The 19,087-nt window shown below is 42.7% G+C and overlaps 1 protein-coding gene across 1 annotated transcript; it reads left to right on the forward strand.

Annotated features, from left to right (window-relative positions):
- The first annotated feature begins 10 nt into the window (after positions 1-10).
- On the forward strand, positions 11-17,755 carry Mix23 (mitochondrial matrix import factor 23). Its single transcript, XM_050122362.1, has 5 exons — positions 11-141; positions 10,063-10,188; positions 11,304-11,450; positions 15,723-15,782; positions 17,526-17,755. Exons 1-5 carry the CDS (start codon positions 91-93, stop codon positions 17,574-17,576), a joined length of 435 nt encoding a protein of 144 aa, XP_049978319.1. The 5' UTR covers positions 11-90; the 3' UTR covers positions 17,577-17,755.
- The last annotated feature ends 1,332 nt before the right edge of the window (positions 17,756-19,087 follow it).

Raw genomic sequence — 19,087 nt, forward strand, 5'->3', positions numbered from 1 at the left:
TGGGCTCCCACTACTTGCTATCAGGCAGCACCGCGGACACCTCTGCTCCACGGTGATTGGCCAGCGGCGGGGTCCTCGCGGTCGTCCAATATGGCGGCGCCCAGTGGCGGTGTGAACTGTGAAGAGTTCGCCGAGTTCCAGGTGATGAGGTTTTCCTCACGTGGCAGGCTTGTCCAGCCTTTTGTCCCCAGATCCTGTTTCGTGCTTTGACCTGGGAGGGAGTATGGACAAGTTGTGGGAAAAGCAGGCGGTTCCGAGCTTTTCTTTTAGGGGAACTTTGGAGGTCATGGGGGCTAGGGGTGGCCTTGGAAAGTGTAGCTGCTCGGTGCAGGGAGGTGGCTGAGGTCCTCTGCCTCATTCCGGAGTGCTAAAGCCGAGCTCGGAAGCTGTGGGTAGGGATTGCAACAGTTCAGCGGTTCCCCGAACTTAGTTCCCAGCTTCTGCAGTTCCTCTCCCACTTCTGAGTTGAGCTTTTGTGGGAAAGAAAGAAGTGTAAGGCCTTGTATGCTTGATAAAATATTTGTGATAGTGTCCTGTTTTGGTGAGGCAGGCTATTTGAAAGCTTTGAGGGAGGGTTAATTCTCATATTTGGTCTGTGCTAATGCCTTCTTGATCCTGACACTTAAGGGAAAAAAATGTCTTTTTGTACAAAACATAACAAAGGTTCAGAACTTAATAGTTACCCAAGAATTCAAGAATAATGATCTGGATGTTGATCAGTTTTCACGGAAGTTACTGGTGACGTGTTCTGATACTAGAGTTGAATTTCAAATTACACGATTTTTAAGCTAAAGATAGTGAAGATTTGTTTCACATATCATTGTTGACCTAACTGTAATAATCTTAATACTCTGAGTAGTTTGTAGGTAGTGATATTCTTAAAGATAACCTCATCAAATTGATCTCTTTGGCAAAAGATTTTTGGTTTTTCAAGACAGGGTTTCTGTGTAGCTTTGGAGCCTGTCCTGGAAACTAGCTCTTGTAGACCAGGCTGGCCTTGAATTCACAGAGAATTCTGCCTCTGCCTCCTGAGTGCTGGGACCACCACCCAGCTTTGGCAAAAAATTTAATAAATATCGAACTTAAAAGGCAAAACCCCTGTTTTCCCAGAACTGGCCTTGGCATATCTTATAACCTTCTTGTAAATAGGTATTACTTTTTGTTCCCCCCTTTTCACAGATAGGACCAGAACATACATGAAGATGCTATAATAATGTAAAACCTTAATATAGCTTAATTTTAGATGCATTTGATAAAATTATAAGACATGGTTGACTGGAATTCTCACAAATTATTGATCAAAGTTTGCATTCTTAAGAGCTGTTAGATCATTTTATATGTAAGTATCTAACTATGAAAAGCCCGGCGCTCAATACCAGTGGAAAGAAACTGAAGGTCATATGTCTTTTTTTTTATTGTAAATATTAGGTAGTATTTTACCCCATAATTACGGAAGAATCTGTACTGTAAATGCCCTTGTATTCTTCATCTAAATTCTTATGTATCTGCTCTAACTGTATGTATATATTTATCCACCACTCAATCCATTAGTCCACCTTTTAATTTGAGGAGTTTCAAAGCCAGTTGCAAAAGCCGAGTGCTTTTAAATATGCTGCCTGCGTATCAACTGGATTCAGCGTTTGTTCGCTATTATTTGCGTACTTGGCATAGTTTGACATTGACATATACTTGTAAGGCAAATGTCTGTCAACATCAAAATGGATGCTTTAACCTTCAAAAGTGTTCTGATGGGCTTCCCTAGACAATCCCTTCCCTTCCTGTCCAGTCCCAACTATTAGTACTACTCTGCTTTTGTTTGCACACAACTCTGAGTTTAGGCTTAAACGATTTGTAGAGAGTTTTAACTTTTTTTTAAAGCCCCCCCCCCCCCGCCCCGGAGCACTCCCAGAAAATACCTTATTTCCAAAGTGAGATGGAATCCAAAAAATAAAATTTAAAATTGAATGCTTCGACTCTTACTTTAACATACATTTGAAAATTCCTTGAGTACTTTTTAGTGTGCTCAAGCTGCCATAACTAAATACTACTGACTGAGTGGCTTAAAAAACAGAAATGTGGTTGCCTGAACTTTTGGAAGACTGGGGTTGGGGTTAATTTCTGGTGAGGTCTCTTCCTGCCTTGCAGGTGGCTGTTTTCTCACCATGTACTCACACCTTTAGTCTGTGTCTGAGCAGTTGGACAGGGTCCCTAATGTCGCTCTTCCTCTTCTAATAAGTACCTCAGATTAGGGTTCCTGCCCTGTTGACCTCCATTTCTGTAACTGTGTATATATGTATGTATTTGACAAGGTCTCACAATGTTGTGGAGCCTGGCCCAAATAATTCTGGCTCAAGAAGTCCTGCCTCAGCCTCTCAGTGAAATTGAAACCAGTATATGCCTGGTTGTGACCTCCACTTTCATTCCTAAAATCCCTATCTACAAGTACTTAGGGCTTTAGCATGCACGCCAGGCTACACAATTTAGCCACTATCAGGTTATCTACTAGCTACCAAACTTTAGGAGGTATCATGGTGGACAGGGTATGAAAAAGGAGCTTTAAGTCTGTATTAAAACATGTAGAAGACAGTGAGCTATGAATAAAATGCATAAGAGCTCAAAAAGAAATATACCAAGAGGTCACAGTTGAGTTGGGTCTTAGGTAACACCGGTTGAATTCTAGGCAGAAGTTATAGCATACATTTCCTGTTCAGTCATGCATTGCTTAACAATGGGTATATATCCTGAGAAATGTGTTACAGGTGGTTTTATGTTACGCATATGTGAGCATAATTAAGCCTTATCTAGGTTTCAGTTAATCCTTGTCATGGCTTCTTGATACATAGGGATGCAGTAGACAGGAGATCTGAGAAGATGCTATCAGTAGAAGAATAGTCTAATGAAGGAGAGTATAACTCAATAAATACACAGATCAGTAACAGCCACTTATTCCCATTGTCAAATGTTGCCCTCTGCACATGACGACATTTGATACACTTTTGTATTGGGCGTGGTGGCTCACAACTTTAATCCTAGCAGTTGGGAGGCAGAGGCTGTGAGATTAGTCATTTTTGCGGCTTTGGGATGCCTCCTTTCGTGAGTCACCTTTGTGTCCTCGTCTGAATTTAGGATCTAGGCCATGTGTAAATGTCAGGTCATGTAACGAAGTTCTAAGATCTAAACATAGTGTGTCAATCCTTTCTAGAGCCTGATCCTCTTGTGTGCCTCTAGGCAAAGTCTTTGACTTGTACTTTTATCCCCAAATGCTTCTCTCTCCCAACCCCCTTTCCACGTTTGTCGTGTATTTGAACCCTCTGCCTCGTGACTTAGGCCTGACTTGTTCCTGAGCACATGTTCTTGTCATTTCCATGCTTCAGCCCCACACCTGTCACTCGGAAGTACCTTCCTTTCTCTCCAGGTGAGACCCAGGTCATACATCTCTTGGGAAAAATCAACTCAATATTCCTTTTCAAAGTGCTTTATTTCCATTAGGAATGTATATTCGGGTGTACATAGATTATTTGGGTTGACTTTAAACCACCCAGCCTTTGTCCTAGATCTCCTGGAGTTGACATAAGGGCTCTGGTGCTTCTTCCACTGTAAGGAGGTGGGCCCAGTGAGACACAGTCTTTTCTTATTCTTTCTCCTTTTTTGCAATCTATAAAATTTAATAATAACTTATAATTCTCAACACTCCTGGAATAAGTGTGTCATCAGTTCAGATATTATCATTGTATTTTTATTCTTTTTCTGTAAAAATTATTACTGTGTGAATATGTGCGTGTGGGAAAGCACAGGGCATGCATGTGTGGAAGTCAGGACAGTCTGGAGTTGGTCCTTCCACCTATGTGGATTCCAGGCGTGAACTCGGTTGTCAGGATTGTGTACCGTGCACCCTCACCTGGTTGATTCTGTGCACTTAAACTCCCTGCAGTGATAAAATAGTCTGTCTTTGTGCTGTTTACATGGAGTGTTGCTGCTAACATGTGGGTCTCCAGCTTGTTAGTATGCTGCTGTAGTTGGAGGTTTAAGATTTATTTTCATTTTGTCTGAATGGGCATTTTACTAGCAGGTAGAGGACATTGGGTCCCTTAGGACTGGAATTAAAGATTGGAGACAATTGTTAGCTCCCATGTGGATGCGGGGGATTGATCCCAGGTCCTTTGGAAGAGTAGTCAGTGCTCTTAACTACCGAGCCACTCCTCCAGCCACCATAACTGAAGGTTTTAAATTATAAATTTCAGTTTAAATAACCTCACATGCTAGTATCCGCTGTATCAAAAGCCCAGCTCCAAATCATAGGTTGGGAATCCACCAGTACATAAGAAAGGGGGGAAATAGTCTACTTGGCAGCCCTCATTTGTAGATTCTGTTGATAAGATTGCAAAAGTAGTGGGTGGGTTCAGAACCAACAAGATGGTTCAGCAGGTAAAAGTGCTTGCCACACAAGCCTTATTACAACTGGAGTTGATTCTGAGAACTTGTGTAAACATGGAAGAACCAAATCCACAGAGCTGTCAACCCATGCTCACCATGGAACGTGTACACCCCACTCACTGATACACTCTTTTAAAGAGGTAGATTCCTTACCTAATTAACGTGGACAAAGTTACCCAATTAATGCAGACAAAAAGACGTTAATAGTTTGTCCACATTGTTTTATTGGGAGGATTTGTTTATCATGATTAAGTTATAACCGGTACCTAAATGCAGAAATGGTTAAAGTTCAGCATCAATAAAAGCTCAACAAATTTTAAGCCGTATAATCTTTTCCCTGGATTGCTGTGTCAGCCTTCCAATTGGTCTCCTTACATCTCTCCTGGTGTCCAGTCCACTTTCTAGGCAGTCGTTTCAGAACACAAATCTGATCATATAACCCACCATTCTTAGAGCAGTTCACTCATTTTCTTTCCTTCTCAGAAAATATTAAGATCCTGCAACATCCCCTACAGTAGGGAGTCTTGTCTTACACTGTATTTTCTCGTGCATTCAGCGGTCTATTTTAAGTGGCTGGCATGGGGGCATCCTTGCAGTTCTTGAGCTCTTAATGATACTAAACCTGCTATAAATTTTCATTCCAGCTTACCACCCCCATATTGTACCAGGCAGGCGTGGTTATTAAAAATACCACCAGTACGGGTTACCTAAAGGCATATTTGGTAATTTGTTAACAGTCCAAAAATAGTACACTGTACAGTTTAAAAACAAATCTTTTAGAAATATTTATATGTGTTTTACCTGCATGTATGTCTGTGCTGCACTACCTACATGCCTAGTACCCTCGGAGCCTAGACGAGGGAGTGAGATCCCCTGGAATTGGAGTTGTGAATGATTGTGAGCTACCTGTATAGCTAGGGTGCTAGGAAGAACCTGGGTCCTCTGGACAAGCATCCAGGTCTCTTAACCACTGAGCCATCCCTCGCTTTTCCGTTCTTCCGCCATCTTCTCTGTGGTATCTGAGCCTTGGAGGGAGTGGTACCGATTCTAGGACCAAGCAGCCAGTTGTCACCTGTTGTCAGGACTTTGACCAATTAGGAGTCAGTGCATTAACTCCCACCCACTGCCAAAAAGAAGTTTCTCTGACAAAGACAAAACAGCACTAGTCCATGCACATAAGCATAAGTATTTAGAAGGCATCTTAGCAGCTTGTCCGTTTGGCAAAAACAACAGCAGCAGGTTCCACTTAGGGCCTGTGACCTCTTCAGCCATGGTTTCCTAACCAAGTTTACAGTACCAGGTGTGAGTTATGTGGAGCAGTCAACTCCAGTCAGAAAGCAGTTGGTTATCTCCATATGTCTTGCCTGGCGGGTTGTTGTTATTGTAATTTATGAGGCCCACAGCCAGGTAAGATTGTCAATGACTTTTCCATAGGAGCCTACATGGCACTTTTTGGCACTATGAAAGCTATCCAGCAGGAAGGATGCTTCTTGCTTAGTTCCTTCTTAGTGTCTTTATGTCCTATGACCAAAGTGTATGGTGTCCTCAGCAATTGGATCTTACCGTGTAGTCTGGTGGACAACTAAGAGTAATGATAATAACCTGTGTTCTTTGGGGGGCCACTAGGGCCTTACTGCTTGTAGGAGGTATCCTACAGTTGGCATTGGAATTTTTATATAATAATGTGACTTTTGGGAGGACCGTTATCCACCCATGCAGGGAACCCCCTTTAAATTTTTTAAAAAACAAATTATATTTTTAAATAACTTAGAAAGTAGCTCTGAATAGGAATTTTTCCCAAGTCTTAATTTGGTTTAACACTTCCCTCTAGCCTGTCTTCTCTGCCTGCCTCCATCCTGCTCCAGCCTAAACCCCAGTCTTCTCCTGTTCTACTCTCATGTCCGTGTGTCCTGCTGTCCCACCTCCTTTCCTTCTCTCTGATGTCCCCTTTCTAGCTCTCTGACCTCTACAGGTACCCCAGGTTAAGATTTGAAGCTAGGTTCTCGAGAACGTCTGGTCTTTGTCAGAGGCGTTTCTTCATCTCCCAGCCAAGACAGCTCGGAGCCCCAACTTGATCCTATTTCATTCCATAAGATTTCTCTTTCCCACGGTGCTTCTCTCTCTCTCTCTCTCTCTCTCTCTCTCTCTCTCTCTCTCTCTCTCTCTCTCTCTCTCTCTCAGCAACTGCTCGAGCGCAGTGTGAGTTAGTGAAAAGATGAACTCTGGGACTGTAACCGCTGTACCTTTCAAAGAAGAAAGTTGCTGAGAACTCTCCTGGCTAAGGAAAGATATCTAAAAAGTACAACTGAAACTTGGCCTCAGAAGATAAGTTTTTCCTTACTGCGAGGGAGGAAAAGAAGAATTTGAAGGCGATTTCTAAAGGGGGTCTGGAAAAAGCAGTCATGTTGAAGGAGGTTAGGTTGGCTTTGTCTGATCTATCCCTCCCCCGCCCAGAGAAGATCTTGCTACGTAATCCTTGCTAGTCTCCAACTCATGAGTCTCCTGTCTCAGCCTCCTGAGTGCTAAGTTCACAGGCTGTGCCACCACACCCAGCTGCTTTCTTCCCCTGACTCCCCAAGTGACTCATCATTTGTTTGAAATTTACAATTCATGGGCATTATATGGCATACTATTTAAAATGGTAGTTGCCCAGGACTACGTTGAGATTGTCCCCTAAGAATCGTGGTTTGCAAAGAATACTATCAGCAGAAGTAGATACAGGGGAAGGAGACAAGGCAATGAACTTTATGTTATTTGCCTGTGGTGTTTTGTTGTTATTTTATTTATTTGGGGAAGGGACTGCTTATGCAATGGTGTTGAAGTGAGTGGAGGTCAGAGGACAACCTGTGGGAATTGGTTTCCTCCTTCCAGCATGTGGGTCTGGGGATTGAACTTAGGTCATCAGGCTTGGCAGCAGGTGCCTTTATCTGATGGGCTTTCTCATGAGTCCTTGCCTGTGATTTATTAATCCATATTATGGATGTTGTGAACGCTGTTTTTTTCTGTCTTGAGTTCATGAGCCAGCTATTAAAATATTCCACGGTTTAAGGTGAACAAAGTGGTAGGGCATAATTTAGACTACGTGTTCTGATTAAATGGACAAAACGATTAGAATCTTGCCTCTTTCACAGACAAGTATTACAGAAGGTTAAGTCTGTCTTCAAGGAAACTGGGAGTAGCTTAGTGATGGAGCACTTGCCTGGCATGCATGAGGATTTGAGTTTGATTCCCAGGACTGGGGTGGTGTGGATTCTTCAAGGCATTTTTAGTAACAAGGCAAAATGTTCACAATATGTCATTTTTAAAAGTTGCATAGTGAAGGCTGGAAAGATGGCTCAGTGATTAAGAATACTGGCTGCTCTTCCAGAGGACCTGGGTTCAATTCCGGCATCCACATAGCAGTTCGCAGCTCTCTGTAACTCAAGTTCCAGGGGATCCAATACTCTCACACAGACATGCATGCAGGCAAAAGACCAATGCATATAAAATAAAAATAAATCATTTAAAAAATGTTACATAGTATCTCAATTTCATAAAATATTCATGAGTGTATAAATAGTAAACCTGTTAATGTATTGCTAATTTAATTGGGTAATTAATTTTTTTTTCAAATTTATCTAAAAGGAAGGTATATGTGAGGGGATGCAATAAAGAATCACTGAAATGGACGTGCTGGTAAGGTTAAGAAGGTTTTTGGTTTGTTTGTTTTTTAAGATTTATTATGTATACAGTGTTGCCTGCAGAAGAGGACACCAGATTTCATTACTAAGAGTTGTGGGCCACCATGTGGTTGCTGGAAATTGAACTCAGCCAGTGCTCTTAACCTCTGAATCATCTCTCCAACCCAAGAAGAAGGTTCTTATTGTGAATAAAAGAGAGAAAAAGAAAGAAAAAGAGTTAAGACTGCTTATGGCTAGGGAAATGGGGGAGGACAGAGAGTGACAGAGACCGAAGGAGAAAGCATAAACAAGAGCTAGGGAATAGGGCGGGGTTGGGGTGTAGAGGGGGTGGGGAGATGGGGGTTAAGGTGTGGGGTGCTGAGTAGCTGGGAGGAAGGAGGGGCCAGGAGGCTAGTGTGGACTTGGAAATGTGTGACAAGCACCCTTAGTGGGGGACTGAGGGAGCCTGGAGGCTGATGGGCTGGCTCTGCTATGTCACCATGTCCTTTCTGCCAGAGACTAGGGAAATGACTCCTTTGGCAGATGGGACCCAGTTTCACAAGTTCCTAAGGAATGCTGGCTTTTTAACCATAACCGCTGTAAATCCTTCTGTAGTCCATCTTGAGCTCATCTCTAGATATATGGACATCCTGAAACTTGACAGATGGTAACACTAATGATAAGGAACGTTTTTAATACATAGGAGGAGAAAAAAAATGAAAGTGTTGGCTTCAGTCGTGGGTTTAATTTGAGAAAGGAAAGAAAGGGTTTATGTTGAGGGAGATGGTCTGGTGAAGTTTCCTCTAATACATGTCAATGTTAAATGCTAATTTCGAAGTTCCCACAAATAGTGTTTTGTAATTTAATATAATTGCTTTCTCAGCAGGTTTTTAGTGGGAGTGGTGTTTTTTATGGGGATGTATATAAAAAAGAGAAGTGTAGCCAGGCAGTGGTGGAGCACGCCTTTAATCCCAGCACTCAGGAAGCAGAGGCAGGTGAATCTGAGTTTGAGGCCAGCCTGGGCTACAGAGCAAGTTCTAACTCAGTCAGGGCTACACAGAGAAAACCCTGTCCCAGGAAAAAGCGAGAAAGAGAAGTGTCTACTGTTAAAACTCAGTCCCGTGTTTCTGTTAACTGAGGACAGCGCAGTTCTCTGGTGAGGACTGTGAGCACTGCCTGCAGTGTGGGTCAGGTCTTGCTGTGCAGGGTACCCAGAGCTCTTTTTCTTTTCTCTTTTGGGAGCAGTAGGTTCCTGGGGATAGAACTTAGGGCCGTGCAGGAGGTAGGCAAGTGCTCTGCTACTGGACAACATCCCCAGCCACTCGGAGATCATAACTTTTGGTCTTGTCCTTTGGATTGGGTTTGTGTGAGTTGGAGACCATTTGAAGGGAAGTAGAGTCTTGAGAAATGTTACCCAGGGTTTCTAAAGAACAGCTAAAACTAATTCCTACTTGTTCAATGAATTAAAGAAGCCAAAGTATGTTTTTTTCTCTAGTAGCAAAGTTGTTCCATTTTTATCACAAAAAATATTTACAGTCATAGAAAGTCAAAGAGCTGGAAGGTAAAGCTGGCGTGTGCTGCTTTGTGTCTGAGCTGACTGGTTCTGTCCATGCGAAACTGGGGCGGTGGCATCGCTGGTTGTGGGGAGTGTGTGGTGTCCAGGTTGGGGACCCTCTTTGGCTGTGTTGGAGCTGGAAGACACACAGTTTGCTGGGTATCATTCCAGACAGTGGGATTTCACAGTTGAGCCACAGAGCTAGGCTCAAAGTCCTCTGTGAGAATCACTATTACATATCCTACCCATTATCCTTGTGGTGAAGATATTTTGGTTATACTCTGTTTAGCTTGTTTTCCTCTTACAAAAAATAGTTGTAAAATATCTAAGATTTCTTTTTCTTTTTGCTTAAGATTTAATTTTAAACACTTAACACTTCATTGAAATTATATTCTTTTTATTTTATATATATAGGAATTACTCAAGGTAATGAGGACAATTGATGACAGAATAGTACATGAATTAAACACTACGGTGCCAACAGCTTCCTTTGCAGGGAAGATTGATGCCAGCCAAACCTGTAAACAGCTTTATGAGTCTGTAAGTTTATCTCCTGAGTCTCTCCGTTGTGTTTCTTCCATATCTTTCTTTGCAGACAAAATGAGAAACAAATTGACTTGTACATATGCTGTGAAAAGCACATGCCGTCATTATATTTCTTTGTGTACACTTGAAAGAGGAAGTATACTAGTTTTAATGTGGTTTTTCCAGCTCCAGACAGTGTGGTGTATGCACAAATCTGTGAAGAAATGGTTATAAAGAATGGGAGCAGAATTGTTTGGCCTATGCATGCATGGCCTTTTGCTTAAAAAGACAGTATGCTTTTGTGGACAAAGTTATTTATTTAATTAAATTTAGAACACTACCTACTAGCATTTAGGTTCTGGTTTTTTTATGTGTGTTTTTTATTAAAGTATGCCATTCTATTGAGCAATCAAGTAAATACTGTAGTTTTAGGAAATTGGATGGTGTGGTGTTTAGTCATTGCAAGTAGGGGTAGGTCCAAGTCGTAGCATCCCTTGGATGTTTGATGGTCCACTTATGTCTTGGTATATCTGAATATGATCAGTTTTTGATGCTCCCCTCCTTGAACCACAATTGTTACACCTGGCTACCCAAGACAAATGGAGAAAGGCTGTTCTTGAATGTGTTACTCTAAGAAGGGATTATTGGAATCATTCTGTCAGCTGTCCTTGCAATCCACACACAAAACTGATGCAACCACTAATCTGTGCCTCGGGTTTTCTTTATCAATACTTACTTGAGATTTTTGGGACGACCTCTGATGGCAAAGTTAAGTAACATTCTTTCTATTATTCTCCACATCACTTACTGCTTAATGTCTTCCCCTTGTTAGCAACACGAGACTGAAAACAGCCAGAAAAGACAAAAGAAGGAAGACTAGCAGAAGAGGCGGGGAGGGTGGGTGTAGGGTATAGGCGCTCATGCTTGGAGTGGTGAGGGAGCAAGGACGGCGGCAGGATGGGAGGGAGGAGCAGGAGTGCTGGCCTGGACCGGCCTTGTCTTCAAGAGATTCAATTAAACAAAAAAAGAAACCTTAAGCTATTAGTTTTCTGAAGGCTCAGGTTGGCTTTCCTGACACTACAATGTAACAATGTGATTTCTTTCCCTCTTTTATTCCTCTGTTCTTCTAGTTGATGGCAGCTCATGTCAGTAGGGACAAAGTTATAAAGAACTGTATAGCCCAAACCTCAGAAGTAGTAAAAAGTCTCCGAGAAGAAAGAGAGAAGAACCTGGATGACTTAACGTTATTAAAGCAGCTTAGAAAAGAACAGACAAAGGTAAGTTGGGCAGACTTTACATGTCTAGGGCAGAGGTTTCCCGAATACAGTCTTCAAAATAGAGTTTTAATGAAAAATTTTAAGGAAGTTATGGTTATTACTTTAGAAAATGATGAGGTCTGGGTTGGGAGGATGGATCAGTAGATAAATTGTTTGCTTTGCAAATATGAGAACTGTAGTTTGGATCTTGAGAACCCTTGTAAAAAAATTGGGTGGTGTGGGCCTGGAAAGATGGTGTAGTGGTTAAGAACACTGACTGCTCTTCCAGAGGACTTAAGATTTGGTTGCTAGCACCCACACAGGCTTAAACTGTAATTCCAGTCCTAGAAGATCTGATCTCCCTTGATGGTGTCTGCAGGCACCAGGCATGTACACGGTATACAAACATGTAAGCCCAATACCCATATACATCAAATAAATTAAACCACCAACAACAGCAAAAAAAAACTGAGTGGCGTGTTAGTCCCCTCTAATCACAGCCCTCCAGAGGCAGACAGGAGATCTTTGGACAAGCTGGCTAGCTAGACTAGCCAGAATTCACTAGAACCAGTTTCAGTCAGAGACCCTACCTCACTGTTGTCTAGAAAAGACACACAACAAACTTGAGGCCTCCACTTGCAAGTGTACACTTGTGCTCACACACACCTGTACCACACACACAAACACAAATAAATAAACAATTTTAAAAGTCAAGTACTCACTCAGGGATATATGAAAGGAAGCTTTTTTCCTCATATAATACATTTTATGAGGCAGAAATGTTGCTCTGTAGCCCTTGTTTGTGGCTTACTAAGAAAAAAGTTGTGCTTTGGGGTTCTGGGGGTCAGTTCCAGGACTCATCCTCTGCCTGCCAGGGAGATCAAAGGTCACAGATTCTCAAGTCCCATATGTAAAGTAGTATAGTATTTGCATTTAACTTTTTTTGCAGGTATGTTTGTGTAAGGATATCAGACCTTGGAATTACAGATAGTTGTGGACTGCCATGTGGGTGCAAGGAATTAAACTCAGCTCACCCAAGTCCTCTGGAACAGCAGCCAGTGTTCTTAACCCCTGAGCCATCTTTCCAGCCCTTGCTGTTTCTTAATAATAGAAATTTTTCTTACATGACCACCATATAATTATCAGTATAGTTGACTACTTAAGATAGATAGCACACCGGGTGGTGGTGGCGTCAGCACTCAGGAGGCAGAGGCAGGTGGATCTCTGTGAGTTCGAGGCCAGCCTGGTCTACAAGAGCTAGTTCCAGGCCAGGCTCCAAAGCTACTGAAAAACCCTGTCTTGAAAAACCAAAAAAAAAAAAAAAAAAAAAAATAGCACAGTGGGCAGAGTGGAACATGCTCTATCTACCTATTTATCTATCATCTAATCTATCTGCCTATTTACCTATCTATCAATCATCTAATCTATCTGTCTGTCTATCTCTCTATCATCTATCTAAAGTAATTGTGGAATTTGGTTGGTATTTGTTTAGCAGATGTAGCCAGATGCATGGGGCACACAGCGAGTAGGCCAGGCTGCTGTGCTTTCTCAGTGTTTGCCTGGAGGCAGCCCCAACTCTGTGTCTCTCTTCATCCTTGAGTACTGCTTAGGTCTCTGTTTCATGCTTGCTTATTCATCAGGCAGTGATTGGAGTCTCCAGATGGTATATTTGTTAGAATAGTTCTTGTCCCACCCCTTCTATTCAGGATTATTTGTATGTTATTTTATAAAATTGGTCAGGGAATAAATAGCTTTAAGCTTGCTTGCTTTTGCTTTTTTTGTTTGTTTGGTTGGTTGGTTTTTGTTGTTGTTGTTTGTTTTTCAAGACAAGGTTTCTCTTTGTAGCTTTGGGCCTGTCCTGGAACTCTCTGTAGACCAGGCTATGTCTGGTCTAGAGACTCACAGAGATCCATCTCCCTCTGCCTCCCAAGTACTGGGGTTAAAGGTGTGCGCCACCACAGCCTGGCGCTCTGTTTCTTGAGAGTGTGGCTGCAAACCTGTCCTCCACTCTCAGGAAAGGTCATCCTTTCCAACTAACCCGTCATCTTAACTAGTGAAGGAGGAAGGGGGCACAGGCTGAGCCGTCCACATAGCCAGGTGGACCCTGCTTGAGCAGCAGTGGTGTGAACATACAGCTGCCGTACTACCCTCACCTCCTGGATTTTGTTGAAGATGTTGACTGGGGATGTGGGACAGGACTGCTAAGACATATGCTAAAAAGTCAGAGTCGCGCTCCCCTTGCTAGTGAAGTACAAGGTTCAGCGAAGCCCTGGTGTTCAGGAGCGACTGTGTCTATTTGCTCAGCTCCCAATCTGCCCCTTTGCCCTGAGTGCCCGGAAGGCTTGGCCACAGGGACTACAGGGAGGGGCATTGGAAGCAATCAGTGAATAAATGTAGGCTTTGCTTCCTGGCTGTAAGGCCACAGTGAGTAGTGCTGTGGGGGAGAGGGAGTGGCAGCTGTTACCTTCCTCAGGTGTTGTGGACTCTGCAAGAGAGAGTCCTTCAGACGGTCCAGCTCTTCCTCATTCACTGAGGATGCAGGGACTTTAACTGGCTTCCCTAAAATCACAAACTAATGAGTGGTTAGGAATTTTAGTAACCTTTAGTTATCAAACATATCATCTGTAAGACTCATTCTTCACAAACCTTGTACAACGTATCCCAGCCTTTATAGGTTAGGGTCCATGTTTTGTTTTTATATTTTCCATTTAGGAAAATTCTAATCACTTTATCTTTTATTATATAAATCCTTATCTAAAACATTCTCATGCTCATCCTACCCTCCCCCTTTTCAACTATGATCTAGTTTATTCTGGAGCTACAGATGAGTGACCCTAACATGGGGACTAGGAGCTCGGTCTCCCATGCTTCATGTTCCAATGTGGAAGCCGTTTCATGGACTTTTACAGTAATAGAATGAAAAAGTTCTTTTTAACTTTTCTTACTAAAAGTTCTCTCATATTTACTACCTCCTTAACATTTTTCTTACCTACTTACTGTTTCTTCTTTAAATAAGAGCTGAATCCAAATTATAGATATGGCACAATGTAGCAAATTAAGATCTGTAATCTTGTATCTATCGTAAAATCTGTATTCTATTGATATCAAACTTCCCACCTCCAGGGGCGGGATCCTCACACAGAACTTGAGAATTAGAGAAGTCTTGCATCCCAACAAACACCTCCAGAGATGCCCGTGACCTTCAGCAGCCAGCACTCTTAGCTGAGAAGCTTGCTCACACACTAACCTTGTAACCGTAGTGTTGAGTACAGAAGATGTTTCTTGCCCTTGTTCTAGCAGTGGACACCTGGGAGGCTGGGTTTCTGTGGGTGCATCCTCACTTCTCCATCAGCCCATATGTAACACTCTCAGATTGGGTGGTCCACATATCCGTCATCCTGTATGTAACACCGTCAGATTGGGTGTTCTATGTATCCATCATCCTGTATGTAGCACTGTCAGATTGGGTACTCCACATGTCTAGCAGGAATCATCCGGGAAAGCCCTTTTGAGGCAGTCAATCGGGGTTCCCCATTAGGAGTCCCGGGCAGTGCAGAATGTCCTCAGGGACACTTCCAAGTGGAATAATAGATTGTACCAGGTGGAGATAACCTCACCAGATCGGCCCTCACAGCCCAGCAGGAGCTGACAGAGGAAGTGGAGGCAGTCAGCTGGAGTTTCCAGGGAGCTTTCCCTACATGACTAAGCTCTGCACAGCTGGATTTGTGGGCTCCTCCTTCCCACTGGAAGCTCATTTCTGTCCTGAGATAAGCAATGGTGACATCTATTAGAAATAGTTTTATTTCCAGTTCTTTTCAGGGAAATTTTTTGCTCTTGGGCTGGTTTGCTGTTCTTTTCTTCCTTGTCACAGTTAGTCAGGCCAGCCCATCCCTAGACAAGGGACGGATGGATACCTTGAGATAGACTTGCTGAATTGTGGAGGGCCAGTGTCTCAGCTCAGGCAGAAAGGACAGTTTACTAATGCAATGTGTATTACCTGTGCATTTTAAAATTTGCTTTTTCTTTATTTAGTACGTGGTATGTGTGAGTGTATATGGGTATGGCCTCCTGTGCTGGTGTGTGAGAGCCAGAGGTTGATGTGAGGATGTATTCCTCAATTACTTCTCCACCTTAGTTTTTTGAGGAAGGGTCTCCCACTGTTCTGGAAGCTTGCAGTTTTAGCTAGATTGGCTGGCCAGCAAGTTCCCAGGGTTTGCCTGCCTCCACCCCGACTGGGGTTCTAGGTTTAACTCTTTACTCAGAATTTCTGTTTTTCTTTTTTCTCTCTTGCAGTTGAAATGGATGCAGTCAGAACTAAATGTTGAAGAAGTGGTAAATGACAGGAGCTGGAAGGTAGGAAATAATGTTGGTTCTTGCAGAGAACTGAGCAAGCAAGGGGCAGCCAGGGGAGGAACAAAAAGTGCAGGAAACTGAGAACAAAGAACCAGCAATGCTAACTTCTGTGTGGGGGCACAGCGGCTTTACAAGCAGCCAGAGGGTTTTGTGATTCTGTGCATCTCCTAACACTAATTATGGGCATATAGAATATTCAGAGTTTTTATTGTAGTTAACTGAGAATTGTCAAACAAGTTATTTGTTATAATTAGCCTTTTATGCAGTTACTTTTTACAAAAGCAAAGTTGCTAACATTATTTTGCATTTGTGTCCGTTAATATTCATTGAGTTTCATTAAATGCAATTACATAGGGAACATTAAGTGGAAAGGAACCACTTAGATAAGTAAATTCCAGAGAAGCGAGAAGAGCCGAGCTGAGTTTCTCCACACTCCACACTCTAGCTGAGCTGAGCTTCTCCACACTCCACACCCTGGCCGAGCTGGACTTCTCCACACTCCACACTCTGGCCAAGCTGGACTTCTCCACACTCCATACTCTGGCCAAGCTGGACTTCTTCACACTCTGACCAGATCTCTCTGGACTTAGAGATCAGCTGCTGGGCACTGACTAACTTCTAGCATTTAGTAACTGTTCGTCTCTTCAGGAGTTTTTGTTTCAGAATTTTCACACACACACACACACACACACACACACATACACACACACAGATTAATCATTGAGCAGAGGTGATGTTCTGGTATATAACCTTCCAGCTCAGACTTGTTAACTGTTTCCAAAAGTCGTAAATGAAGTCACCTTCTACCTGTTAGTAGCCAACATTTCCTGTGTCATTAAATAATTACATCTATCTTTAAAAAAAAAGCACTCACAACATGTGAAGGCATGAATAAATCACAGACTATAAATTGACTGCTTTATGGCATTTCTTTATCTTACTTGCCAAAGTGTAGCCTATACTTGCCCTTGCATCTGCATTAGGGCTATGCTGCTTAAAAGATTTTGGCAGTGCTTGTCTATGCACACATTCTTTGTAAAGTAGTAAGTTTTTCTGGGGCTCTGATGGGAGAGGGGGATGGTGACTGTCTGGCTGTAGAGAGCCGGTCCAGAGAGTTTCGGTACACGTAATGTGTGGTAGGCGTGAAACCGTTTGGATGTGCAGTCACAGGTGCTCCTCAGCATGATGGGATTACAATCCCACTACACCTGAGTGTTCTCAGGACACTGAACAGCGGACTAAGGCACAGGGAGACAATACTCTGCTGTGTATTATTAGCCCACAGAAAAATCAAAATTTAGCCAGGCTAAAGCAGGACTGTGAGTTTGAGTCCAGGCCAAGATACATAGTAAGTTAAATACCAATATGAACTACAAAACAAGACCTCTTTCTCTTTTTAGCCCTGTTACTCCTGTGAATGGCTCTGCCAAGATTTTTATGTAGCATTGCCCCATTTAGTCAGAGAGCATTCTCTAACACTTAGGAAATGTTTCAGATTTTAGGAAGCAAGGTGACCCAAACAAGAAATACATAAATTCACATAATTTCACAGAAGGCATATCCAGCTAGCTAATGGGTGTTGAAATTGTCTAGTGAATGTTACCAGGGTGTACATGACGCTTAATTTGGTGTGCTAAAGAAATTTTGTGTTTCTGGGCCTGTTGACCTAGACCAGATGCTAGCATCCTCCTAACTTGTTGACAGGATAACTCAGTGACTTCTGTTTCTGTTTGAACATCTTAGGTGTTTAATGAACGCTGCCGAATTCACTTCAAGCCTCCAAAGAATGAGTAGAGAGAGGTTTTTTAAAAAGATCTGGTCATCTCATCAACTACGCATGACAGACGTCATCAGGGTGGGCTCCCGGGGATGGTCTCCGAGCCAGCAGGCCAATTCTCATAATTATAATAATCAATTACTATTTTATACTGATTCTGTACAAATGTTTTGTAACTATTAAAATAATTTTCTGACTCCGTGTACATACTTATTTGGTGGCTTTGCAAGTTGAGACAGTAAGTTCTCCATGTCATTTTGTCTGCTTGAGTTTTACAAATTTATTAGTATGGATATGAACCTTCTTCGTCATAGATGGAGTTTCTTTTTTGTTTGTCGTTGTGGGTTTATTTTAAAGGGGCAGAATCAGGCTGGAGAGGTGGTCAGAGGTTAAGAGCACTAACTGCTCTTTCAGAGGACAGTTTCCATCTCAGCACCCTCAAGGTACTCAGAACTCTATAACAGTCCCAGGGGAGCTGATGCCCTCTTCTGGCCTTTGTCGGCACCAGTCACACGTGATGTAGACATACGTGCAGGCAAAATACCCATGCTTACAAAAAAGTAAATAGAATGACAGAATTAGGCTGGATCCTACAAACAAACTCTCTGATTTTTTTTTTTTTTTTTAAAGCTGTGCATGGTGGCACGTGCCTGTAATCCTATCACTTGGGAGGCTAAGATGAGTATATCACAAGTTTGAAGCCATCCTGGGCCAAATAGTGAGAACCTGTCTCACAAAACAAAAACATGAATCAGGCTGTGTTGCTCCACACCTTTAATCCCAGGCAGAGGCAGGCGGATCTCTGAGTTCGAGGCCAGCCTGGTCTACAGAGCAAGCTCCAAAATAGCTAGGGTTACACAGAGAAACCCTGTCTCAAAAAACAAGACAATAAAAGAAGAACATTTATCTCGTATTTACATATAAAACTCTTGTGGGTTGTAATTGTCTTCTAGACAGTTGCATGGATACAAAAGGGAAGCATGCATTTTAGGACGGGGAAGGGTGAATGACTAAAACGAGACTGTTGTGGGTAGAGGGCTCCACAGTGAAGGAAAAGTGCTTGGTGGTCTGGGGTATTAGCTTCCTGGGGCCCCAGAACAGCCCATCACGGGTCAGCTGCCTATGCCAGACTATTCATGTTTGCTGTGTCACAGTGCAGACAGGTTGGACTGGACAGGGTTCTTTGCTCAGGGTGGGAAAGCTGAAATCCACCTAGAATGAGCCAGGCTTTTGTCTGAGTTCCCAAGGAACACTGCTTCTGAATGTATTGCGTTTGGGGGCAGAATTTAGTGAGTTGTAGAAGCAAAGTCCCTGTGTACTGGCTGGCTGTGTGGTACCACTCTACAGGAGGTTACCCCCACTTCTCAGCACGGGGCCTCTTCCATCCTTACACCAGCACTGGTGTGTTTACACTGGCGTAGTCTGACTTCCGTTCCTGCTGTGAGCCTGACAAGGGTTTGTAATTAGCTCCACCACAATGCTGCTTTTCTTTAACTCAGTCAGTGGGTTAATCTGCACATCACTTTTG

The sequence above is a fragment of the Alexandromys fortis genome, unplaced genomic scaffold (assembly GCF_014885135.2).
Source record: "Alexandromys fortis isolate MF-2015 unplaced genomic scaffold, M_Fortis_MF-2015_v1.1 scaffold_187, whole genome shotgun sequence".
NCBI classification, from domain to species: Eukaryota; Metazoa; Chordata; class Mammalia; order Rodentia; family Cricetidae; genus Alexandromys; species Alexandromys fortis.